The 26,578-nt window shown below is 44.2% G+C and overlaps 1 protein-coding gene across 1 annotated transcript in view; it reads left to right on the top strand.

The window, feature by feature from the left end:
• Positions 1-26,578, top strand: part of Cachd1 (cache domain containing 1) — a 223,501-nt gene that overhangs the window by 141,819 nt on the left and 55,104 nt on the right. Inside the window, exon 5 of the mRNA XM_032901775.1 lies at positions 24,565-24,691. Within this exon, the coding sequence (XP_032757666.1) occupies positions 24,565-24,691 (127 nt within the window). The remainder of the gene's footprint in view (positions 1-24,564; positions 24,692-26,578) is intronic.

Below are 26,578 nucleotides of genomic sequence, written 5' to 3'. Positions count from 1 at the left end.
GGAATTATCAAAGAGGTAGTCTAGGAGCAGGTAGGGTTGGAAGCCAAGGGTATCTTCTGGAAGCAAGTTACAAGTTGTTTCACGGCAGAATAGAGAACAGCTGTGTTGAGTTTCCTGGGTTGAGCAAGGGTTAGAAAGACAGCCATGGGATTTGCTGGCAGGCCAGGAAGTTATGGGACAGAATGGCAGTGCAGGATGAAAGGCAGTGCTGGAGGGGTCAGGCTTTCAGGGATGAGGCAAAGGAATTAGACAACGCTTATACAAACTCCTGAGGTTTACGTAGAAGAAAAATAGTGGTGGGTTATAAGCATCATGGGGATATTTTAAGTTGAGAAAAATTGCACCACATTTGGGTTTGGTGTTACAGAGAAGAGATTGACCAGAGTCTCCTCTGTGTGAGGTAGGAGATGCAGAATGAGAAGATTTCACTGTAGAAGGAAGAGTGAAGGAAGAGCAAGTGTGTAGAATGGTAGATAATCATAGGGTCTGGAACTTTGGGATGTTCCCTGTGTTGAAGTTAGAAGGGCCATAGCCCCCATAGACTCATGGGTTTGAATATGCTTGGCCCATAGGGAGTGGCACTATTTGGAGAGATGGATGGCCTTGTTAGAGGAAGTGTGTCACTGTGGAGGTGAGGTTCCAGGTTGCCTATGCTCAAACTACACCCAGTGTGATAGGCAGTCTCTCCCTGTTGCCTTCGGATCAAAATGTAGGACTCTTGGTTCCTCCAGCACCATGTCTGTTTGCACACTCCCATGATTCCTGGCATGATGATAATGGACTAAACCTCTGGAACTATAAGCCATCCCCAATTAAATGTTTTCCTCTATAAGAGTTGCCTTGGCCATGGTGTCTGATCACAGTAATAAAACCCTCACTAAAGACACCTTCCAAGCGAATCTCCTTAGTATGAAGTCAGATCACACAGTGGAAGAGGCTGTCTGCTGTTCTGTGATTACCTCCCTTTACTGGGGTTAGAGTGAAACTCAGTCCCATAAATCATTAGCCATCCCCGCAAGGGCTCGGGGTGTAGCTCAGTAGCCATGCACTTGCTAAGTTTCAGGCACTGGGTGAAGCCTTAGCATTCGTACAGAACGCTGTTTCATCTCGCTGTTTGCTGTTAAGGGACGTGTAAAAGGGTCTGAATATCAGGGTGGAAATAGATGTAAGTAGGGTGGAGCTTAAGACTAGAGCTTGAACCCTGGTCGTTCTTAGAGCACGTCTCAAGTAGAACTCACGGCCTAGCAAGAGTTGTTCTCGGCATGGTTGGCACAGCTCAATTTACAAGCAGCTTTTAGCAATATTTAGGTATTTGAGCACTGGCTGGCTTGCATTTGAAGTTTTGTGACATTCTACCAGGTGGTGGCTTCGTCCCAAAGTCCACATACTTGAGCACTTATTTGTAATATGAGAGGCGTGGTAGAGGGTGAAGGGTGACCTCAAAGCTTGCCCCTCTTCCTCCTTCTGCAGCCTATGCCTCTTTTCAGAACCGAATTAATGTGCTCTGTAGGCTATCGCATGTCTGATATTTACATCTGTAAGATGTCCAGCCCCAGGCCCTTGCAGACTGTATATAATCCATCAATGGCCTCCTAATTGATAACACAGTTTCAGATTGCCTTTCAGACTCGCTGGAAATAGGCTCACATAAATTATAAGCCATTCTTAGATTTATTTATTCAAAACTCGGTCACATATCCCTCCTTCCAGCACACATGTGCATTCTTTTCCTAAGAACAACCCTTGCCAGATCGCTACTTTCCAAATTGACTGCTTATCCCTGATTCCATTCAAATAACTGAAGTTTGACAGCACGTGTGTTATATTACGGTGTTTTCCTGCTTTTATCTCTAGTTTCTCACTCTCTTTTTTTTTTTCTCTCTCTCTCTCAAATTCCTGCTGAGCTATTTTCTTGCGCGTGGCCTCATCTCTAAAGAGAGATTATTTGAAGAATCCAAGGAAGGTTGCCTCTCGTTCTCTTGAATCATGCAACTGAGCTGAGAGTGAAGTAGGCGTTGGTCTTTTGTACCCAATGGAAGAGTCGCTGGACTTCATTGTGTCTGATTTAAAGGGCATTTGAAGTTGCACACTCCGATCTTGGTAATGATGCAGTCTTCACTGAGATTCAGGATTGACAGGGTGTGAGGGGCATTGAAGTCATTAGAGATGAATGCTGCGTGCAGGAGATACCGGTGGGCTTCAGAGCCTGTGGGCCCCAGAGGCTTAGACTTCTCGCTTTGCTGACTTCCGGGCTTCCTTCAGTGGTCAATGACGACGGCTCCCTGTGTGCTTTTTGTCTGTCCTTTCTAATACAGATAGCTCCTAGCTTTCTAAACATGTACAGTAGAAACCGCCCTTGGATTTGGGGTCTTTTCTCCAGCAGCAGTTTGCAAGGGGATGGTCCTTCCTCATGCTGCACGGTGACAGAGAGCTGCCACTCCCAGCAAGTCTGTCACTTTCTCTCAGGAGAAAACAACATGAATTCTGCCTTTACTGAGTCCCTGAACTGGGTAGGCTGTCAGATTACAGTGGGTTTGTTGAGACATGGCCCCGTCATAAATCAAGCTGCATCTGTACCTTAAAAACTGTCTGTTAGGTAACCGTTAGCAGGCTGACAGCTTGCTTAGTGTTCATAAGACCCTGGGTTCAGTCTCCATCACAGTGCATAAATTAATTAATCACTCAATCGTTGGCAAATTCCTCCTAGTAACTGTGTAGTGAAAAACCTGCATTCTCTCTAAAAGCACAAAAGCTGAGGATTTTGGTTTTGTAATTGCATTTTGGTCATAAAAGGTGTAATGCTTCTATAACAAAACTTCTAAGATCAATTAGATCAATCATAAGCCTCCATGTTTGAGAGTCTATGATTTGGTTTTTATTCATCAGATGCAAAACACAAGATCATCTTTCTTAACCCTAATTTCCCTTCCTAAATGTTCCTAAAAGCCTTGCAGTTTCTCATAACAAGCCTGTATATGTAAATACATTGTACATATAAAAACTAAATATCTGACTGAAAGCATTTTAGGGAAGAAAGGTTTATTTCGGCCCATGGTTCCATTGTGGTGAGAGACACTGTAGAGCAGCTCTGGACCTGGGTCAGAAACCTTTAGTGCACTGACATGGACCAGAAGTCAGGTAATAGGGCTAGAAAGGGATGCATTCGTAACCTTCAAAAACTCACTTCTGGTCACCTCCTAAAGGCTCCAATTCTCTAAAGTAGCATGGCAAGCTGGGATGTTCTTTTGTTGTTTGCCTGTTTGAGACAGGGTCTCACTACGAAGCCCCAGCTGGCCTCATACTCACAGAGATCCACCTGCCTCCTGCCTCTGCCTCTGTCATGCTGAGATTAAAGATGTGGACCACCATTCCCAGACAGGATCTTTTGAAAACTATTAGCTGACATTTAAAAAAGTAACATGGAGAGCAGAGCCTGCTAGGGCATAATAAATGATATATTAGTGATATATTTGATTACAATGGACAGAAACTGCTTTTTTTTTTTAACTTAGCGAATGTAACCTAAAACCTCTTGTGCGCATGTGTATATACATTCTTACACTACTGCAGTAGTGGTTATATAATGGACTAGCCAGTCCCTCCAAGCCAGCCTTCAGACTGTAGGGACCAAGTTTGGCTTGACCACCTCGCTGTTGACGTAGAAACTTCACTGTTAAAGTCTTCCTTCGGTTTCTATAAGAATCATCCTACTCTCTTTACCATCCCTGCCTCTTTGTACCTCCCCTTGTTTCCTTGTGGATTCTGAGATTGACTCGAACCTCCAGCTCCAGTCCACTGCTGAGTTTACTTACTGAACAGACTCCACTCCATTTCTGGGAGATTGTCTCTTCATGGTTCCCTTTTGACTGTCATGCTACAGACACACACGCGTGCGTGCCTGTGTACACACACACACACACACACGTTTTTCTGAGTCAGCTTATTTCACTTCATAGAATGATCTTCAGTTACAGTCAACTTACAGAACATATGATTTAAATTCTCTCTCTCTCTCTCTTTCTCTCTCTGTTTTTGTGCATGTATGTGTGTGTGTATGCGTGTGTGCATGTGTGTGTATGTGTATGTGTGTGTGCATGTGTGTGTATGTGTGTGTGCATGTGTGTGTGTGTGTGTGTGCGCGCGCACGCACGTTGCACATTTCCTTTGTCTACTCATCTGCTGCTGGATGCTCAGGCTGGTTCCATTTCCTAGCTACTGGAATGAAATAGCAGTAGTTGTGGATGTGTCTCTGTGCAAGGCTGACCTAAGGTGCTTCAGGTGTATATACCTAGGGGTGGTGATAGCTGGGCCATATACTTCCTTGAAGAACCTCTAAAGCTGGTTTCCATAGTGACTGTACCAGTGTATATTCCCAGGAGCACTGTATAAGAGTTCGTTCGTCTTCTGGAGCTGGAGAGATGGCTCGATGCTAAGAGCACTGGTTGCTCCTCCGGAGGACCCAAGTTCACTTCCCAGCACCAACATGACAGAACACGAGATGGTTCTCATCTGTAACTCGAGTTCCCAGGGATATGATCCTCTTATGAACTTTGAGGGTGCCAGGCACACAAGTGGTGCATGTCTGCAAACAAAACATTCATCTACATAACATAAATCTAAAACGAAAAGTTTATGAGATTTCTTCAGTAATTAAAAGGAAGTTCTTTCCTCCCACATCCTAACCAGCATTTGTTTGTTTCCCTGATGATATCCGTTCTAAGTGGGGTTAGATGCAACTTAAAAGCAGTGTTAATTTGCATTTCCTGGGTGGCTAAGGATGTGGAGCATTTTTCCAAATATTTATTCCTCTTAATTGTCACATTGGCTTGAGACTTGCTTCCTGTTGGTGTCCTTTCATTGAAGAGGGAATTTGGCTCTGAATCTGAGTGTCTTCTGTGATCTGACTCTATGGACCTACCAGCCCCCAGTAAGAAGACAGAAACTTCTCACTATCTATGAAAACTTAGGCCTTATAGCTTACACTTTCTCCAACTAGCTCTGCAGTCCCCTATATCTGACGTCCACCGTGTCTGGTTGGCAAAAACCCTCCATATTCTCCCCACTCCCTGCCAATTTTTCTTTCCCAGACTTCCTATATTTGCCCAGATAGGAACTATCTCTGCCTATCCCACCTTTCCGCTCCTGCCCTGCTATAAACCAATCAGAAGGTGATGTGTGTGTGTGTGTGTGTGTGTGTGTGTGTGTGTGTGTGTGTGTGTGTGTGTGTATTAAACCAATCAGAAGGTGATGGAGAAGAATGTTCACAAAAGACCAAGACAGATGATGCTTCATAAAAGTTACAATACCACAATCCTGAACAGTACTCTGCTCTCTGCTGGTACAGAAGTCAATGTTTGAATAACAAAGACAGCCTTTACCTGGTGCACAAAGAAGATGATCCCATCGGTCTTCCCCCTCCTTTTCCTCTCTCTTTTTCAGTGTCCTAACTCTCCTTTCTCCTCTCTGTCACTTCCACCATACGGATCTCTATTTCCTCTCCAGAGGAGTAATTACTGTTAAAACCTCCCAAAATGCTCCCCAGTTCGTTTCCTCTTTCAGGCTTCTTGCACACATACTGAATGTTTTGAAAACACTGACTGAAGCTCCCCTCCTCAGACTTCTTTGATGCCCCCCTTTCCTCTGGGATGTGTGGGAGCCTTTCACCCTCATGTTCATCCCCTTCTTCCTAAGATCCATAAGCTCCAGCCTTAGCAAATCCTTCTCAATCCCTTCAGTCCCCTCAGTTCCTACCACTGCTCTGTGCTTTTATTGGTTATACTAGTTCTACCTATACGACAAGGTCCACCCTCTCTGATATGTAAAGCAGCCTGCAAATCTCTGCCATCTTGTTTGAGAGTCGTAGGTAAGGGAGGGTTTTTGTTTGTTTGTTTTTCATTTTTTATTGGACTTTTTTATCTACATTTCAAATATTACCTTCCTTCCCAGTTTCCCCTCTGGAAACCCCCATTCCATCCCCCCATCCCCTGCCTCCAAGAGGGTGGTCCCCCACCCACACACTCGCTCCCTCCTCCCTAGCCGCCCTGGCATTCCCCTACACTAGGGCATCAAGCCTTCACAGGACCAAGGGCCTCTCTTCCCGTTGATGCCTGACAAGGCCATCCTCTGCTACATATGCAGCTGGAGCCATGGGTTACTCTATGTGTACTCTTTGGTCGGTGGTTTAGTCCCAGGGAGCTCTGGATTGTCTGGTTGGTTGATATTGTTGTCCTTCCTGTGGGGTTGCCAACCCCCTCAGTTGCCTCAGTCCTTTCTCTAATTCCCCCATTGGGGATCCTGTTCTCAGTTCAATGGTTGGCTGCGAGCATCTGCCTCTATTTGTCAGGCTCTGGCAGAGCCTCTCAGGAGACAGCTATATCAAACTCCTGTCAGCATGCACTACTTGGCATCTCCATTAGTGTCTGGGTTTGGTGACTGCATGTGCGATGGATCCCTATGGTTGACAGTCTCTGGATGGCCTTCCCTTCAGTCTCTGGTCCACTCTTTATCTCTGTATTTCCTCCTGTGAGTATTTTGCTCCCCCTTCTAAGAAGTACTGAAGCATCCAGCCTTCTAGATGGTCTTTCTTCTTCTTGAGCTTCATGTGGTCTGTAAATTTTATCTTGAGTATTCCAAGGTTTTGGGCTCAATCAGTGAATATCATGTATATTCTTTTGTGACTGGGTTACCTCACTCAGGATGATATTTTCTAGTTCTATCCATTTGCCTAAAAATTCCATGAAGTCATTGTTTTTAATACCTGAGTAGTACTCAATTGTGTAGATGTACCACATTTTCTGAATCCATTCCTCTGTTGAAGGACATCTGGGTTCTTTCCAGCTTAAGGCTGCTATGAACATAGTAGAGCATGTGTCTTTGTTATATGTTGAAGCATCTTTTGGGTATATGCCCAGGAGTGGTATAGCTGGGCCCTCTGGTAGTACTGTGTCCAATTTTCTGAGGAACCCCAAGACTGATTTCCAGAGTGGTTGTTCTAGCTTGTAATCTCACAATGGAGGAGTGTTCCTCTTTCTCTACATCCTTGACATTATCTACTGTCACCTGAGTTTTTGATCTTAGCCATTCTGACCAGTGTAAGGTGTTTGGTTTCCAAGAAACTTAATTCTGAAGTAGACATGAGAAACTGATGAGTAGAAGAAGGGAGGCAGAATTGCGCTGTGTGAGAAGGTCACCATCTTCACAGCCACAGTGATGCCTTTTCCCAACCCCAGGTCACCCTGGAATCAGTGTGCCCTTCAAAATTCTGTTGCTTCAGTTTCCATTTTTTTTCTCATGATGTTAGAGTTCATTCTTACTATAGAATGTTGTTTTTATATTGAACATCTCCTTTGTAAAATGGAGGCTATTCTGTCAGTCCCAAGCTCCCAGAAATAACAAATTTGGGACTCAAAATATTTTTATAAAAATACCTTGACCATAAACTCTGGCTTGTTCTCCTAAATATCCCATTTACTCTAATCTTAAATTCTGCCACATGGTTGTTTACCTCAACTTAGTTTCCATGTTTCTGTTCTCTTTACTCTTCCTGGGTAAATCTTTCCATGCCTGGCTCTATCCCAGAATCCTCTCTGCCTATTGGATGTTCTACCCATATAGCCCATAGGATTTTTATTGATAAGTGACACATCCAAACCGTACACAAGAGAGTCTCTCCACACTCCCTGACTCTGTTCTTTTTATACCCAGTGCAATATCTTTTCTACAGCAAGCAGAGGAGTTAATCCTTGTTGAATCAAAGGAGCTGGGATTGTCTGTGTCCTAGTTTCCTTGTCTTTATAATGGTATCAAAGTTACTGTGCTATTGATTGACATGAGGGGACACCATGACTAAGGCCTCTTATAGAAGTAAGCAGTTAATTGGGTGCTTGCTTACAGTTTCAGAGGTGAGTCCATGATCATCATGGCAGAGAGCATGGCAGTAGGTGGGCAGGGATAACGCTGGATCACAGCAGGCAGAGAGGGAGGATAGCAAGGGAGAGGCTGGGTCTGGCATGGGCTTTTTGAACCTCGAAGCTCAACCCCCAGTGACATAACTCCTTCAAATCACCACAGTAGGATAACCAAGGCTTTTGAAGAACCTCAGTGGGAGATGATTGTGATTTCCTGTCAGGTAGCACTGGCTTCCAGGGCTTAGAAGCAAACCTGTGCAGAGAATTTTCCCCATTGTCTGTGTGAAAGTGACACAGATGTCACAGGAGAGAAATGGCATTCACAAAATGCCCTCCATCTTACTCTTTAGTAGCTCCCACTCTGTGGGTGACAGTCCTGAGCAGTCAGCTCTTACAAACGGAAATAACAAGAGTTTAACCAGTGTGTCCCGGTTATGACCTTCCTACCCCAAAATGCCAATATTGGAGTGTTTCTCCATCTCTTCCCATGGTTTGATATTTGAAATTCCTACTCACCCAGTCTCTCTGGCTCAGTTTTCAAAATTCAGTTAAGAGCAGCTTCGTTTCCTAAGCCCGAGATCTAGAAATAGCCTTAACCCCACCCCCGTTGTAAGGGCTTCTCATGGGGGACAGTTTTATGTTAGGTGCAGTACCTGACACTGAAGTTATTAGCTTCGGAGAGCTCATGTTCTTGTGTGTATGTTAATATTGTTGGGAAGGCAGACAAGAGAAAAAGCCACAGTCAAGAACAAAGCCCTGGGTCCCAGCTTTGAACTGGGTCATAAAAGATAACAGGAATTTTTCAGGTGATGGTGATATGCTTTTGGCCTGTTCTGGAAGCTAAACACATGTGCCGTCAAGATGGATCACTGTTTCTAAGGTTGGCTGAGCCACATTTTATAGAAGAGTTTGGGTTAGGATTGGTTTGGGTTTTTTTGTTTGTTTTTTTGTTTTGTTTTGTTTTGTTTTGTTTTTTAACTTTGGAGCCAAGAAACTGGCAGATTTAAGTTGGGGAAAGTAGGGAAGGTAGGAGCTTTCGTAGAATGGAAAAGGAAAACTGGGGTAGACAATTAAGTCAAACTTGGAAGGGGAATTGGGCCGTACTGGAAAATGGACAGACTTCCCTTTGAAGTTACTCGACTGAGAGAACTCGAATTCATGACAACCAAGGATACAGGAAGGTGCCACTAATGTTAATTAATGCATTTTTAAACGTTAGTCCGTCTACCAAAACCAAAAACCAGGTGGGATAAGAGAAGTATAATGTTGAATTATATGACCTAGTCATAGCCAACCATCAAAGTCCCAATAGGTAGTTTAAAGCAAACAAAACTCATTGTGAGCTTCTCAACCTGAGAGATTCAGAACGTTGACACCGTGAAGGTTGGTATTCTGTAGGTTTCAGGAATTGGTTGTGCCGATCAGCCAGGCTTGAGAACCATGGTTTTGTTACTTGTCTTTTATTTCTGCCATGACTGCATGGAGAGCACCCAGACATGTAGGTCCTCTGAGCGAGGAAGGAAGAAGAACAGACATTAGTGATTTTGGACTGACCTGGCTTTATTAGAGTTCTCCAAGTCTTGAATGAATTTAGGACAGACTGGTTATTTTTTCCCTATATGTTTAACCAGAATGAATGAATAAAACCCTGAATTTGGAGCAGAATCTGATTTGAATGTGTCCTATCCTTGAAATTGAGCTAAAACGTATGAGAGGAGATAGGAGAGGATCATAAGATCGGCCCTAGAACCAAGTTTAGACAGCTGGCATTAATAGCAAGACCATCGGGCTCCAGATCAGGGCTGCATTCACCATTCTAGGTTGAATGTCACTCTTGGCTTCCTGAACCACTTAGCTATAAATAAGAATAAAGGAGTCTCTTCAGTCGACCTCAGTATTCTGTCTCTTCCTAGCAAGTATGTACCGGGAACTTTAACCTCTTCATGTTTTGGTTTCTAGACTAGGATTAGTGGATGAAAGATCTGAGGTATCATATGTATAAGAATGACTAAGTACCTGGTCCATGTCCAGGCACCTGATACACTTATCCTCCTAGAGCTGCATAGACTGAGTAGACCATCCAGAGTGCATGGTCAAACAGGACTCAGGAGTAGGAAGTGGAGACGTGTGATCAGGTATAAGGACCAGTGCCAGAAGCTTTAGTTGGAATCCTTGAAATGTTAATTTGTTTCATTGCTCCAAATGTTTTGCTGTTTCACAGGCTGTTACTGAGGCGCGTTCTGTAAAATCTGGTCTGCCCAGGGAGCCGGTACACGCTTGTATCTCTGAGCTTAAAACTGCTCTTTTGGCGGGCTATGGGAAGCAGGGGCTTGGTATATTTGCCTGGGTAGTATAGAGTTACGTATCAGGAAACCTAGAGTTCTTTAGGTAGGAGACAAGCTTTCCACTTCCCTTTTATTATACTTAGTCGCTGTTGGGCAAATATCGTGGAACAGACAAAAGTTACAATCCAGCTCGTTTCTTTCTCCTTGAGACAGGATTTCTCTGTATAGAGCTGGGTCTGCCCGTCTCTGCTCCCTAAGTGTTGAGGTTAAAGGCATACACCGCCACTCCCCGGTGTGCAGCCCAACTCTTAAGCATTTTGTAATCTATGTCTTTCCTAATCCACTGAAAACTGATAGTGAGGAATTTGCAGGGCAGAGTTGGTTTTGTCTTAGCTGCAGAGACTTGTGGTAGAAGACTCGGTTAAATGCCGTAGTCACCTTTGAAGAAACGGAAATCTGGGCTCCGTATGCTACAATGATTTACAAAGAGTTTGTACTGTCTACACCGGCGACCGCTGGGAGTCAGTAAGTGGGAAGTAAGGAATACTTAAAAAAAGGAAACTAAAATATTCCTGCTGCTCATCTGACCACAGTTCGCATGCTGCAGTCAGAAACAAAACAAAAACCAAAGGCAGCCATACCGGTGTTCTCCTTTAATCCCAGCACTTGGAGGCAGAGGCAGATAGGTAGATCTCTAAGTTCGAGTCCACCATAGTCTGCAGAGTAAATTCCAGGACACACAGGGCTACGTAATAGAGAGATCCTGTCTCAAAAAGACCAAAAACAAAAACACAAAAATAATAAAAACAATCTGCTATTTCAGAATAGTTGTTCGTTGCTTAGAATTTGCATGGAGCTATAAAAGGAAGCTGCAGACTGTGTAAAAGTTCTTCCACGGCTAGTGACAGAGTCTATAGTTTTCTACAAGATTCGTTTCCATTTTCCGATTTTCTTTATTTTCATTTTGTAGTGCAGAAATCAAGTTGTTCTACAGTCAGAGTCCTTACCAGGTGGATGCCCTGGGCAAGAATGTGCTAGCATAGGGAGACACTGGAGACCCCACCCTGAAGCCTCCCACTGCTACAGTCAGAAAGCTGCCCTTGTGTGGCCTACATAAGCAAGATTCAGTAAATATTTGAAAGGCAGGAGGGAGGAAAGAAATAAGGAGACTTAGTAGCTCTACCAATCAGAACTTACCTCCTAGATTTAGGGACTGAATGGTCCTGGTAAATCTGTTTCACCCACCACTGTTTTCATTTTCTCCTAGTAAAAGGACATTATTTGAACGTATAAAAGGCTTTGTTGTAACTAAAAATGTCTAGAACATTGACTGACTCGTTATTACAGTTTTTGTCTTAACTCCCATCTCATCTTGTGACTGATTGTCACCTGGAGTTGGTCTCAAAGTACCACATCTGATCAATCTTTATCACGAGCTTTCAACATTTTAATTTCTAGAAATGTTTTGATATTGTCTGAGATACTGTAATCTCTTGTCAACCCAGAATAAGACCAGTACTGACTTAGGAAGTGATGAGGTGTTCTGCCCATACATACCACTCTTTAGAAGTTGTTTTCTCTTTGTTCGTTTTTTGATTTTGTCAACTTGATGCAAAGTAGAGGCTAGAGTCCTCTGGGAATAGTGACCGTCAGTGGAGGAACTGCTTCTGTAAGATTGGCCTATAGGCAAGCCTTGGGGCGCTTTCTTGATTAGAGATTGATAAGAGCGGACCCAACCCACTGTGTGTGGTGCCACCCTTGGGCAGATGTTCCCCGGGATGTGTAAGAGCAAACTGAGAAAGCCATGGAGAACAAACTAGCAAGCAGTATTCCTTCATGGTCTCTGCTTCAGGCCCTACCTCCAGGACCCTGTGTTAGCTTGATTAGGTGATGTACTCTGGTCTCCGCATGTAAAACAAATACACCTTTTCCTCTCCGAGTTGCTTTTGGTCATGGTCTTTACCACAGCTATATATGTATCTCCACTGTGAGCCAAAACCAAATATCTTCCCAAGTAGGCCTGCCATGAGTACTTAGCTGTATGTATGTATGTATGTATGTATGTATGTATGTATGTATGTGCATATGTATGTATATGTGTATGTATGTATGTATGTATGTGCATATGTATGTATATGTGTATATGTATGTGTATGTATGTATATGCATATGTATGTATATGTGTATGTGTGTGTGTGTGTGTGTATGTATGTATGTATGTATGTATGTATGTATGTATAAAGAACTAGTGTAGAAATGCACTTCGTAATAGTGGTCCTGAAGCAGTGTAATAGGGAATCCTTTGTAAACAAATTTCTAAAGAGTTTATTTTGTCTTAGAGAGTCCCTGTAACTGTAATGCAAGAAGGAAAGAAAGAAAGAAAGAAGAAGTACCCCTGCCCCTCCCTTTGCCTCTAAGACTACTGAAGCAATAGGCCCCAAGAAATTGGTATTTTCCCCAGTAATATCTGGATCCTGATGCCAGCCAGAGGGAGAGCTTGTCTCCTGGAAAAACCAATTGGTCAAGTTGCCAAGACAAAGATGGTCTGTGGGCCCACTCTTGACAAGGACTGCTTAACGAGGCACATTTGCTGTTTATTTACATCTAGGGATGTTAGTGAGCTTGGAAAAGCCACTAGGCTTCCATATCCCTCTTCCCAAAGGGCTGGAACTCATTGCACCTTTTATTATTATTCTAGCTACTTATTTGGCCTATTTGATTGTCATGTGGCCAAACCTAGTTTGTTAGGGCTGTCAGGACCTAGACTCTGACCGTAACTATGGCAACCAAACTACTTCCAAATGGTAACAAAGACCTACTACTAGACCCTTCTTGATGCATGGGTAAGACAGTGTCAATATTATGCTCTGAACCAGAATTTTAAAAACTATCTCATTGAAATAGAAATGTGAAATTTTGTCTACCTTGATGTTGATTGCTCAACTCTGAAGTAACACCTTTTATTTTTTTAATTACTGTTTATTATTTCATGTGTATGAGTGTTTTCCTGCATGTATGTCTCTGTATCACGTGTGTGCTGTGCCCTTTGCAGCCAGGAGAAGGTGGTGAAGACCCTGACACTGGAGTTAGGGATGGTTGTAGGCAACCTTAGGTCTGCACCCTCAGGGACATCCTGCCACGCTGTTGTGCTTCACCGGTGTCTTAGCTGGGTAGGGCTGCTGGTGGCTTCCTTCTTTTAGAAACTGCATTGTACCGTGAAAACTAGTCCTCAGAGAAACTTTCATTCCAGTTCATGGCCCTCTGGGCCCTGTTTCTGAAGAGCAATGAGCCTTAGTTAAGGCTGTGATTAAGTTAATTGCTTAAGATAAGGTTATGTCTTAGTTAAGGTTACTCTCACCTAGACGGATGAACTCAGGTCCTTTGAAAGAGCAACAAAAATAATCTCTCAGCTACTCCCAAAAGTTCCCAAACACACAGTCAAGGCAAAACTGAAAGACAGAAAACCGTAGGGCTAAATACAAGTGGTACTGAACTGCCGCTATTCTACAAGGTTTTATCCAAATGCTTCGAGCTCCTAGGCTGGGTTCCGGCTTTTCTAGGCTTATGCTATTGCTTCTGTTATTACTGTATTACCTCATGAGATGAGGGCACTCTCTCATGTGAGGCCACAGGCTATGAGGCTCCTACAGTCTAACAGCCCGACTTTACTATTCTCCATCTCGCTCATCTAAGTATTTCAATTAGATATCTTAATATATTTTAATATAGCTGATATTTTAAGATAGCTGGTCCAGTGTCTACTAATTCCATCTCAATCCCTAGGAAAGAAAAATACTAATCTTCCCCCTTTTTCAATCTCCCCGTTGTCTACATTTTGAAAACTAGCTGGAAGGTCATTGTTGTTGTTTTGTTGTTGTTGTTGTTGTTGTTGTTGTTGTTGTTGTTGTTTGAGACAAGGTCTCAGTGCGTAGCCCTGGCTGGCCTACCTTTGCCTCCCAAGTGCTGGTTATTAAAAGCGTGTGCTACTATTGCTTGGCTGGAAACTTGTTCTTCTCTAAGTTCACGGACCTTGACTTACAGTTTTCCAAAATATCCTTTTCTGATTTTAGTATGAAGGTGCCACACATTCTAGGGAAATCATTTCTTGAACTTTAAGTTTGGATCTCTTCCCGGGCAGCTGAAGCATCATGATGCTGGGCAGAGGCAGGGATGGGCAGATGCCCCGTCAGCTAAAGTTGCTAAGAGCAGGCAGCCCATACATGGGGTAGAATGTACTGCATTGCTGGGTCTCCCGTCTCTTCCATGTGGCGCGTGTCTGTGACATTTCCACCACTTTCTTATGAAGTGGGTTTAATCTTGATTTGTCCCAACAATAGGCTAATACAAGTGTTCTAAGTACATTTAAGATAGGCTCATCTTCACTGTAGGTTGTGAATGCATTTTAGCTTGGGATATGTCAGTTTGTGAGGCGACCCAATTGTACCTTGAGCACCGGTATTTCCCCGTTGACTATCATGATTTGTCCTTCCCCCCTTTTGGTGTTTAGAGGGAATTTGTTAACACCTTCTCCAAATCCATCACTTTACAGAAGAGAAAGCTAGACTCTCATGGGGGACTGAAGCAAGACCCAAGTCACAGATCACTTGTTCTAACAGTGCTTACTGAAAAACTGGCCTGTGGTAGGCTCTGAGGATATGACAGACAAACTTACTTTGGTTCCTGCCCTAGTGTAACTCACAGCTCTTTGGAGTGGGCAGGGTCAAAGGACCAGCTATAAAAACGGTCCACAGAATATTACCAGGTTTTGCTGAGAAGAACAGTATTGGATGCTGACTGAAGGCCATTGGGGAATGTTGCCTCTGAGAGGTTGAGATTGAAGGCTAAATTTGAAGAATAGCAAAGAACTGAGTAGATGGAGAAAGGTGTTATCCAAGCCTAAGGACCACCTTCGTAGAGGTCCTGGTACATTTTTGACAGTAAAAGCAATAGCTCTTGATGTGCAGTGGATGCAGGAGAGGAGACTGTAGAGAAGGGAGGGGCTTTCAGAGTTCAGATTTAATGGTAGATGCAGGGCAGTGGGAAACCTTTGAAAGCAGGATATGGTGTGCATTTTAGTAAGATGCTTTTTAGATACTCCCTGGAGAGTAATTTTAAGGTCAGGTGGCTCGACAGACTTAAAAGATGAGGCCTAATCCTGTGGCTTCTCATTCTGGGTCCATTCTGTGTTATCAGAGACTCCTTAGAAGAAATAAGTACCATAAAGGGCTGGGCCTGTGTCCAAACAGCCTTCTTAGTCTTCCCCACCTTAGTGATGACAGAAAGATTTAAGGCTCACCTCCCTAACCTGTGGTAAACTCTCCAAAGGACTTAGGTGTGTCTACTACACAGCTCCTCAGTCACTTAGAACCTCCAGCTCTTATCTCAATGACTCTTGCTTCGGGGTGTTCCTGCTATGAGTGTTGTTTATCAAGCCTTCTAGGCAACGGCATGTGTCTGAGCTGGCTTCCAGCTAAACCAGCCCAGCCCATGGGTGAGGGAGGATCACCTGATGCTGGGTTCTAGCTAGTACATGTCAGCTGTAACAGTTCAGCAGTTCATTTCTCCCTAAATCTTTTTTTTATTATTATTATAAAATCACTTTTGTTAGACCCCATCAATTTATTTACATCTTGTGTTTATCAACTACTTCAACTTACTGTTTTAAGAAACACCTGTGCGTATTGATTCTGCCTCTAGAGAAATATACAGCATGCATTCATCTGGGTATTAATTCGTGCATGTTTTCTTCAGCTTCACCTATCTCTACCCCGTCTTTGCCTTATTTTTAAGACTTATTTTAACATATGGGAATGTGTGCAGGTATGCGTATGTGAAGTCGCAGGTGCCCACGGATTCCAGAGGCATCAGACATGCTAGAGCTGGAATTACAAGCAGGTATGGGGCATGTGATTATGGGTGTGGAGAATCTAACTCAGGCCTTTGGGGGAGCAGAGTATGCTCTTCAATCACCGAGTTATCTCTCCAGCTCCTGCCTTAATTTGTTGTCATAACTGCCTCACTACATGTAGTAGCCCAGGCTAACCTGGAGCTCAGGTTCTTACTGTGACTGCCTCCCACATGCTGGGGTTAATCTTGTACTTGTTGATCTACACCGGTGGAAAGAGCAGGTGTTTCAGACCCAAGTATCTCCCAGTTCAAGTAACAGCCTTACCCTCAGACCTTGAGAAAGTTCATGTTGCCTCTGTAAAATGGGGATTAAAAAAATGTGTGCTCACAGGGAAATTATAAAAGCTGGCACACAATAATTGAAACTTCTAAAGTGCCATATCTATTAGCAAAATACCTTAACTGAAGTATAATTGATATTCAATAAATCTCATGTGTAACATGTTCATTTTATACATTTGATGTAGCCAGACCAAAACCCCCAAACACAAACACACGCATGCACGCACACACACATACACACACACACACACACACACACACACACACACACACACACACACACACACCCAAAGATTCATTAGCAGGCTTCATTTACCTGTTAATTTCTGAGCTGGTGTTTATTTGCTTGTTTGTTTGTTCATTGCAGATAAAACTTTTACTTTTGAGGTTAATATAATTTTATCATTTCTCCTTTGTTTTTCTTCCCTCTATCCTTCTATTCCTTCCCCATATACTTCTCCAAGCTCTCTTCCAAAAAACTGTTGTTATGTGCTCTCTCTCTCTCTCTCTCTCTCTCTCTCTCTCTGTGTGTGTGTGTGTGTGTGTGTGTGTGTGTGTGCGCGCGCACGCACGCGCGTGTGCATGTGGACCTGTGTGTGTGTGTTTCTGAATATTAGTCATATGTATGTTGTCAGAACTGACCATTTGGTATTAGATAACCAACTGTGGGCTTTTCCTGAAGAAGACCATTTCTCCCATGCTCAATCTGTAGTCCTTTGTGTAAGGTTTAGGCTGTGTAGGCCTTCCTCTGTCCATGTAGCAAGCGTGTCTGTTAGTGTTGTCCTTGTTCAGTTCACGTTCAGACAGTCGGGTTGGTGAAAGTTCATGGGTGTAGCTTCTGACATCACTAGGAGACATGATCCTGCAGAAAACTCCCTGGTGCTCTGGCGCTTACTTAAGAGTCTTTCTGCCTCCTCTTCCGACATGTTCCCTAAGCCTTGGGCACAAGAGTGTTTTCTAGATGATCCATTAGGGCTGTGCTCCACAACTCTGCGTTTTAGTCGGTTGTGCTTTTCTGTAGTGTACTCTCTCTGTTGCAAAAAGAGGTTTCCTTGACGAGGATTGAAGATTGCACTTATCTTTGAGTCTAAGGGAAAAGGTTTAAAATATAGTTAGGAGGGTGCAGGTTTAAGGTTCTTCTGTAAGATCTGTGGCTTTACTAGCCCTCAGTAGTTGGCTACTGGCACCAGGCATGGTTTCCCTGCTGTTGAGTTGGTTTTAAAGACATTTAGAGAGCTGTTAGTTACTGCCGCGGTATGCATGCCACTTCTGCACTTCATGCGTGCCATGCTGCTGTTGTGATTCACCAGTGTCTTAGCTGGGCAGGGCCATTGGTGGCTTCCTTCTTTTAGAAATTGCATTGTACCATGAAAGCTAGTCCTCAGGGAAACGTTCATTCCAGTTCGTGGCCCTCTGGGCCCTGTTTCTGAAGTGCAGGGTGGCTTGGTTGTGATTAAGTTAATTGCTTAAGATAAGGTTGTGTCTTAGTTAAGGTTATTATCGCCAAGATGAAAAACCATGACCAAGGCAACCTCGGGAGAGAAGGGCTTGTTTATGCTTCCGTATCACACTGTTCGTTATGGAAGGAAGTCAGGACAGGAACTCAAACATGGAGGTAGGAGCTGAGGCCTTGCGAAAGGCCGTGAAGGAGTGCTGCTTACTGCTTACTCACTGTGACTTGCTCAGCTCACTTTTTTATAGAACCAGGACCACCAGCACAGCGATGGCACCACCAACAAATAAAAATTCCTTTCAGTGATATCTTATGGAGACTTTTTCTCCATTGAGATCCCCTCCTTTCAGATAATTCTAGCTGTGTCAAGTTGACATAAAGTTAGCCAGTTCAGAGGGTAACCAAGACAACAGCAAGAGGCTTTCTTTTTGGTGGGGAGGTGTTCTTGGACAACCTTGGCCAACAGCTCGAAAGAGGACTTCTGTTGCCTGGTATTGGATTTTGTTAAGTAGTCTTTGGCTCTTGCAAGGAGCATTTTCAGCCCAGATAAGAAAATTTCATTTAAATAATAAATATATATTTATACAGAAAACCACATATATTATGGCTTGTTTATTAAGATGAATAGTTGATAGTATGAGGTGATTTTATTTGCAGACTTGCTTCTCAACAAAGCAGTCATGCATGGAGAAGGTAGTAGCTGACTTCATAAAGCTTATTTAAAATGATCGATGCTTCCCTGCTGATGTAGTCAGAACATCTCATTTACTTTTAATTGACTTTAGCATTAAGAGAAAAATGAGCTTTTAGAATGTATACGGCCCATGTGAGGACCCTGTCAACCTGTGTGCGGCAGATAGTTCTAAGAGAACACGTGCCTGCGAAGATGGAAGGGGGAACCAGCCCTCCAGGATCAGAAACCTAGAAATGAGACTCCTCAACCTTCTAGTGCTGCGACCCTTTAATACAGCTCCTCACGTTGCAGTGACCCCCCCAACCATAAAATTATTTTTATTGCTGTTTCATAACTGTAATTATTGCTATTACTATGAATCATAACATAAATATCTATACTTTCCGATGGGTCTTCGGCGACCTCTGTGAATGGGTCAACCCCCGGGTTGAGAACCAGAGGCCTACAATTAACCTTAACAACAATCATTCTGATTGTTAACGTAACAAGAGATAACTCCCTTCTCCCAACCTCAGTACTTCAGAGGACTCTGTTGGTTGAGCTTGGCTCTCAATGTCAGTGAAGAATATTGATTTACTGCCTCCTTAACACATGCATGTGGGAGGGTGTTGGTACGTGTGTACAACCTGCCTGCCTGCTAATAATTTAAAGCCAAATACCATACATCCTGGGCCAGTAGTTTGGGCCTGCCTGGACATTTGTCAACCCCCTCGAGGAAAGAGAAAAGAAAGAGCATATAGAGGCTCTGTGTTGGCCACCTCAAGTAGCCAGAACATGCAACTGATCCAAGAATGATGGGAAGCCCCTCTGGGTTGCCTTCACAGTTAATAAGGCTCTCTTCACCTCCGCATCTCGGCCAGAGGGGGCCTGCTTAGCGGTTCACGCTCCATGGTGATGGATTACCTCTAGGTCCTGGGAGGTCTCATTACCTTCATATTCATCTTCTGCTGGTCCCAGATAATGGATGAAATGTAATCGTATGCCAAAGGACCCCTGAGAAGGAGAATTTGAGACCCCTTGCCTGCTGCACTCATTGCAAGAGTGATTGTGAGAATCCAGAATGATCTTTTGTGGTGAGACTAAATGTATCACGTGCTGTATGACTTCTGATTTATTTTTATACCATTCCCGGCCCCATCGGCTCCCTTTCAGCAGTTTCCTGGAGCCTGTTTACTGTTACAGATGTTACTTTTCAATGAGGTCATCAAGCTTCCCCTTAGTTCCCAGGGCAGTGTTTGCCTTCTTATTGCAGGGGTTAGCAGGGCTTGCCTGGAGAACATTGCAAGTATCAGACCAAGGTTAAGGCTTCAGACCCCAGGACTCAGGCCTTTCTGCATCTGCACACATTCACATCAGCCAGACTCCACTGGACAGCATACTCACTGCATCCTGGGGGATGACCTTGACAAGGGCAAAATGCCTGGCAAGAGGCAGAAACAGACTGCATGACCTCAGACTGGCTCGAGTCACGTACCCTCCTTGTTCAAAATAAAACCTCAAGCTTGTCACAAGAACTCTCGGTGCCCATTCCCCCGTGTGTCTTAGAGATAATAATTGTTATTGCTTGGATTTGGTGGGCCTGCGTTATGGGTCCTTGTCCTGTATGTGGGGGTGATAGGGGAACGAAAGGCCGATAATTGCTAAAAATATACATGTTTAGAAATACATCAAATCCTGCATGTAGTATATTTTACATAGCTTTGGGGGAGAACAGCCAACAAAATATGGCTTACTGCTGATTTTCATAAATATACTTTAGTTGGCTCACAGCCAAATTTGATCAATTACACGCCTGTGGCTTCCTTGTTGCTATATTAGCAGTGGTAAGGAATTTTATCAGACCGTATGCTCTGGACAGCCAGGGTTTCTACTATGTGCCCTTCAGCAGAAGTTTGGTGCCCATATTCCAAACTAGAACACTGCTGAGACTGGAAGCTGGCCCTTCAAACCACAGAGATATGGGGATATGCAGGAATCCTAACACTGCCCTGTGTGCCTATGGGTTCCTGCCATCCCGGTTTAATTCCAGTGCCTGAAACCTTGTGCGTGTTAAGGTTGACTTGCTTTGCTTGGAGTTAATTGGCAAAAATTCATCAGCAAAGAGCGTGTGTTGGGACATACAACCCCCCCTCCACTCAGTCACTAGACTGGAACTTTCCTTTCCTTCACATAACAACGGCCCCAGGTATCCCTGGGGATTTATTCCCGGAAGTGGGGCTAGGTGACCGCAGGCACTGTGTAGCTTTTCAAAGGCACAATCACATGTTATCCCAGCAGAGTTTTTGAAAGTGAATCTCAGTGCAAAATGAGAAGTTTATTGACCAATGTCGTGATCTTTCCTTTGTGGTTTGAGTGTTTCCAGGGACAGGTGGAAACGACTCTGATGCCAGACTGTGTCTCTCCGAGCCAGTAATGAAGACAAAACGGGCATTTTCACATTGATTGCGTATTTTAATTGCTGTCTCGTTAACTTCTGGTTGCTACCCAACTGTTTGCCATTGCTGAGTCCTCAGAGAACATCTTGCCAGTGGCAGGAGGTTGCATGCAAAGTAGATAAACGTTAAAGATGGTAAACCTCACTCAGAAAGAGCCAAGAGCCAAGTAGAGTTACTCTGGGTTCATGGCAACCATGTACTTATACATGCTAACCTGCGCACAGATGGTATTGGCTTATGTACTCCATCCTGTGCACAGACATGTGCTGATGTACACTATCCTATCCACAGATGACATGTGCTTATGTATCCTCTATGCACAGAGGATATGTTCTATTATATACTGTATCCTATGACAAATTGGAGAACTGACCTTGGTTCCTGGGCTTCCTGTCCTGCTAAATCAACATTTGCAAAATGATACTACTACTATCTTCTCATGTCCCCATCATTCTGCGTAGGCTGCATCCTGGGATACCATTTTAAGCAAGCGCCAAGTGCAAAAATCCACTGTTTATGCATAATACCCCTCACTGTACATGATAGGTAGGAGGTACTTGTTGCCAACTCCTTCTCATCTGGTAGACCTTTCCTGTCTTTGGATAGCACCCCTAAACCTCATCTAGGTTGCACTGTGCTGATGTTAGTGAAAGGCTCTGTGTATATTCAGATCTCCCTCAACTAGTTTGTCCTGGACATGGATTGATTCTTTTGAGCCTTCCATCCTGCCAAGCAGTTCTGTTCTCCTGAGAGACAAAGAATAAATGGAGAGTTGATCAAAGTCTAGTGAGTATCAGGATTGTAAATGGAGCAGTGGCCTGGAGGCAGCAGCACTGGTGAGCTAAAGCAAGAATGTCCTGTCAGATAGGAATTCAGTCCAGCCAGCATATCGAAGTGTCCTGTGAGGTCAGCCACAGGACTGAACGCTAAAGAGACGGAGTAGCCCCTTGCCTTCTTCATGAAGCTCTGGAGGAAGGGAAGCCTTCATGTGACTGTCTTTTTATGTCTTCAGATTGCCCAGGTACTATTGCCAACCAGGCCCTGCCAGTCTTCACATTTTCACGTCAGAACATTAATAACCCTTGATGTTAAGTACGGCTTGCAAGCATAGTATTGCATTACCTCATCTTTTCATATTTGATACAGAAGCATTGTCTGAAAAACTATGAGAGTCAAACGAGCTGTGTTTCAGACACCTTTCCACCCGCCAGATATAGACCTGCAGTTATTCAAGAAATGCTCACTAGATGCTATGTCTCCATGGCTCCAGCCTCTGTAGGGACAAGATCACATGACTGCTTGTATGCACTTAAAATGTAACCTGGAGGGAAAAACATGTGAGCTGTGCTTACACAGACAGGTTCAAGTGCAATAAAGAAACACAAAATTTGCTGGGCTTACGTGTGTGGTGGTTTGAATATGTTTGGCCCAGGGAGTGGCACAATTAGGAGGTGTGGCCTTGTTGAAGTAGGTGTGGCCTTGTTGGAGTAGGTGTGTCACTGTGGGGGTGGGCTTTGAGACCCTCCTCCTAGCTGCCTGGAAGTCTTCTGTGTGTCTTCGGAACAAGATGGAGACTGTTCAGCTCCTCCAGTGCCATGCCTGCCTGGACGCTGCCATGCTTTCTGCCATGATGATAATGGACTGAACCTCAGAACCTATAAACCAGCCCCAATTAAATATTGTCATTACGAAAGTTGCCTTGGTTATGGTGTCTCTTCACAGCAATGGAACCCTAACTGAGATAGTATGTGGACTATCTTTAGGTTCTCCTTTCCTTGTTTGCAATATGGAAATCAGATCACATATTTTATTTGATCCTGCACATGTTAAATGCAATACACTAAGAGCTACCATAGAGGTAACGTCTACCATTATTTTCAAGAGTCACATCTCAACTAGAGAAACAAATCCTTATCCCGGCCATGTGTGAGCTCAGAGCTGTGTCTATGCTCTCCAGATCACTCCTCCAGCATTCCTGCCCGCTCTGTCTTTTCCCACACTCCTCCCTCCACTGCACACTGCTTTATGCTCTGCCTCTGTCTCTCACTCTGCTGCCATATTGGTAACTCTAGTTAAGATGGGTTCAGCTCCCCTCGGTGGATGCTGCAGTGCACGGAGCAGTGATCTGTGCAGAGGCAGATGGGTAGGAAAGGATTGAGTTGTAATGGAAGAGACCAAAGGCACAGTGGCTCAAAGAAGGGATGGCATTCTGATTGTGAGGAGAGCAAAACAACTTTTGGAAGCTTTTTGGTGATTCATAGTTGATTAACCATAGTATTCAGGAGCTGAGGCAGGAGGGTTGTGAGTTCAAGGACAACCTGAACTGCATGGTGAATTTGAGAACAGCCTGGATTACATAGGAAGGTTTTTATCATCGTCGTCGTTGTTGTCGTCGTCGTCATCATCATCATCATCATCATCATCATCATCATCATCCAAGGGCTAGGGAGATAGATCAGTAAAATATTCGCTTGCTGAAAAGCTTAAGGACTGAATTCCAGATCCCCAGAGCTCACATAATCCCAGGCACAGTTGCACACTTCAATAATCTTGGTGAGAAGAGAGGTGAGGATCAGGGAATCCCTGGAAGCTCTTGTGCCAGCTAGCCTGGTGTACATAGTGGCAAACAACAACAAATGATCTTGTTTCAAAATAAGGTAGAAGGCAAGGACCAACACCCAAGAATGTCTGGACTTCCACACAGGAACCCTGGCATGAGTGTACAACACATCGCATACATGTGTACACACAACACACACACACACACACACACACACACACACACACAGATTGATTTTTAAAAGCAGAATAAAATTTAAAAATACGAGCAGTTGGGAGACAGGTTACACACAGGTGAGTATCACTGGGGTTGGAGAAACGCTAAGTATGATCCGTAACAGGGAACAGCTACCCAGGCAGGGCAGTATAATGTGAATACAGGAGCCAAGATACCCAGGTCTCGGCCCCAGCTGGAGTTCTTTGGCCAATGGCTTACACATATTTATAAACTCCAAGGCAAGGACAATACCAACATGATAGAATTGCTTTATGAATGAGACGTCAGCTCTGGGGACATGGGAATCCTTCTACCGTTCTCTGAGACCAGGGTTCCTAAACGATGTGGTTCTGTCCCTTCGAATACCTTCTGTGCTGTTTCCATTGCTCTGGAGTGAGACTAGTGAAGGCAAGGTCAAAGTTGCAGACCTAGTCCCTAGAGACAAGGTCTATTAGCAGTTTCCATGGTTAGAGAATGAACCTCACACCAGCAAGTGTATACTATTCCAACAGGGACCAGCCGCACGAGAAGACAGACTGGTGCCAATGAATCATTTGCACTGAAAAAAAAAAAATATCAGGACACAGAATGTCACCCTACTATGTGAAGAGTAACGGCTTGCATTGAGGGAAACATTATGCTTCCTACTCACAAGATGTTTTTAAGGGGCAGAAAGAAAATGTTTTGTAGGAAATTTACAACCTTCTATCTGGTGGATTTTTTTTTTTATCCGACAAGCAGTTTATGCAAAACAGATGCCTGAAGAGTCGTGCACGCACACCCCTGTGGGCTTTGTGCTTATATTTCAATTTCTTCCTCTTTCAGTTCTTGCAGACAACCTGAAATCTAACCCTGGAATCAAGTGGCAATATTTCAGCTCAGAAGAAGGAATTTTCACTGTCTTCCCAGCACACAAGTTCCGGTGTAAGGGCAGCTATGAGCACCGCAGTCGGTATGCTGACTTCCTGCACAGGTCACTGGTTGCCGACAGTGATCTGCAAGGAGGGGTGAGGGGTGGGCTGTGACTCTGGGTAGAGGACTTGCTCAGTGTGGGCAAGACCCCAGATTCCAACCTCAGCAGTGAGAGCCGCAAACAGCAGTTCTGCGCCAAATCAGGGCTTAGGTTTTGAAACTTCTTCTCGCTCAGAAATAACGTCTATATTTGATCATGTGGATGCGCCTGCACTAAGGCAGCACGACCCTAAAGCCCTGAGTTTTCCAGCGGCTCTCTATCACACCAAGCAAAAGTATGGGCAGGAAGTGCAATTGCTCAGTGCGCTTAATATTCTGTGCTATGAGCATCTTTGTTGAAATAGACATGACGGCACCTTCTCCACAGCGTGGCCCTAGAGCGTAGCCACAGTAGAGTTTGTGGCTAACTTTTGTTTCTCGGATAACGGGCTTTACACTTCTGAAGTGCCCTGCCCAATTCAGCTACTGCAAGCTCCAAGGTTGTTCACAAGCTTTGGGTTAAAGATCACTATCATCCCGCTTCCTCACAGAGAAGCACTGGGTTGGACTTCGTCGCCAGGGGGAAAGGAGTGATGAGATCATTTGTAAAACCCGGCTCGTCAATTCGCAGAAGCCCCTAGGCAAAGATGTACTCCTTTGAGCCCCAACAGGTTTCCTTTGACAGTGTCAGGAGTTCCGTGCTTGGAGGTGGTGGGAGATGCCCATTCTCTGAACCAGAGTAGCCCTTCGTCTTTCCTACGAACCGTATCCAGGATTTTTCTTCCCTAAGGGTGGGGAATCTTTGGGTGCTTTGCAAAGAAAGTAGGGAGGACAGGAGGGAGGGAGGGAAGGGGAGAAAATGGTTGGGCTTTTTATGGTTTTTCTCATCCTTGCCCTAGACGTTCCGGTACAGTTACATCTGTGGAGACTTGACCAGAAATGACTTTGCTATCTAGTTCAGCTGTTCTCAACCCTCCTAATGCTGGGAGCCTTTAATACCTCATGTTTCTCAGGTTCTGGTGACCTCCAACCATAAAATTATTTTCATTGCTAGTCCATAACTGTAATTTTGCTATTGCAATGAACGGTGATGCAAAATATCTGTGTTTTCCAATGGTCTTAGGTGACCCCCTGTGAAAGGGTCGTCTAACACCCAAAGGGGTGGCAGGCAATCCAGAGATTGAGAACCGCTGGTTTGGTTGGGGAGCAAGAAGAGCTCTAGGGAAACAGATTAGGTGGCAAACTGCCTAGGTGTGTGGGAGAGAGGGCAGGGTCTTATCAGTAGCCAGCAAGTCCCAGCTGGAGTCTGCCTGTCGTGAAGCTGCATCCTTGGCTGAGCGACCTGTTTCCCTCCTCATAGATTGCCAGTCCCGCCTCTTAACTTGTCCCAACTGGTTCCCTTTGCAAGCTCTATCCAACCCTTGGAAGACTCCATTGGGTTTCAGAGTACTGCACCAAGAGAAAGAGTGAGATCAGTCAAGCTTGGGGGTCTGCTCCCCAGTCTATCTATGTAACAACATACAGTGCTATTTCTACGCCCACACTAAAGTGGTTTTAGCTAAAGCGGCTTGGCTTTTCATTGGGTGGATTCAGTTAAGACGGAGGCAATATATCATTTTAAAGAAAATCCTCTCCACTGGTTACAATTACACACGCAAAATGAGGAACTTTTGACCTGCGTCAGTGTAGGACTGGGCAGGTGTTCCTGGTTCGCCCTGAGGCTGCCTCTCCTGGCTTCCTTTTATCTTATTTCTCCACTGGCTCGGTGGTACTGACTGGTAGTCTCAAAACAAGACTTTTAATTTGCCAGCAGCTAGTGCGAATTTGGCCAGATTTTTAAGGGGCGTTTTTGGTACTTTGCCTACATTTCTTAATTTTTGCCCAGGCT

The sequence above is a fragment of the Rattus rattus genome, chromosome 1 (genome assembly GCF_011064425.1).
Source record: "Rattus rattus isolate New Zealand chromosome 1, Rrattus_CSIRO_v1, whole genome shotgun sequence".
Lineage (NCBI taxonomy): Eukaryota > Metazoa > Chordata > Mammalia > Rodentia > Muridae > Rattus > Rattus rattus.
Note: the sequence above shows the minus strand (reverse complement) of the source record. Positions and strands in the feature narration are given on the sequence as shown.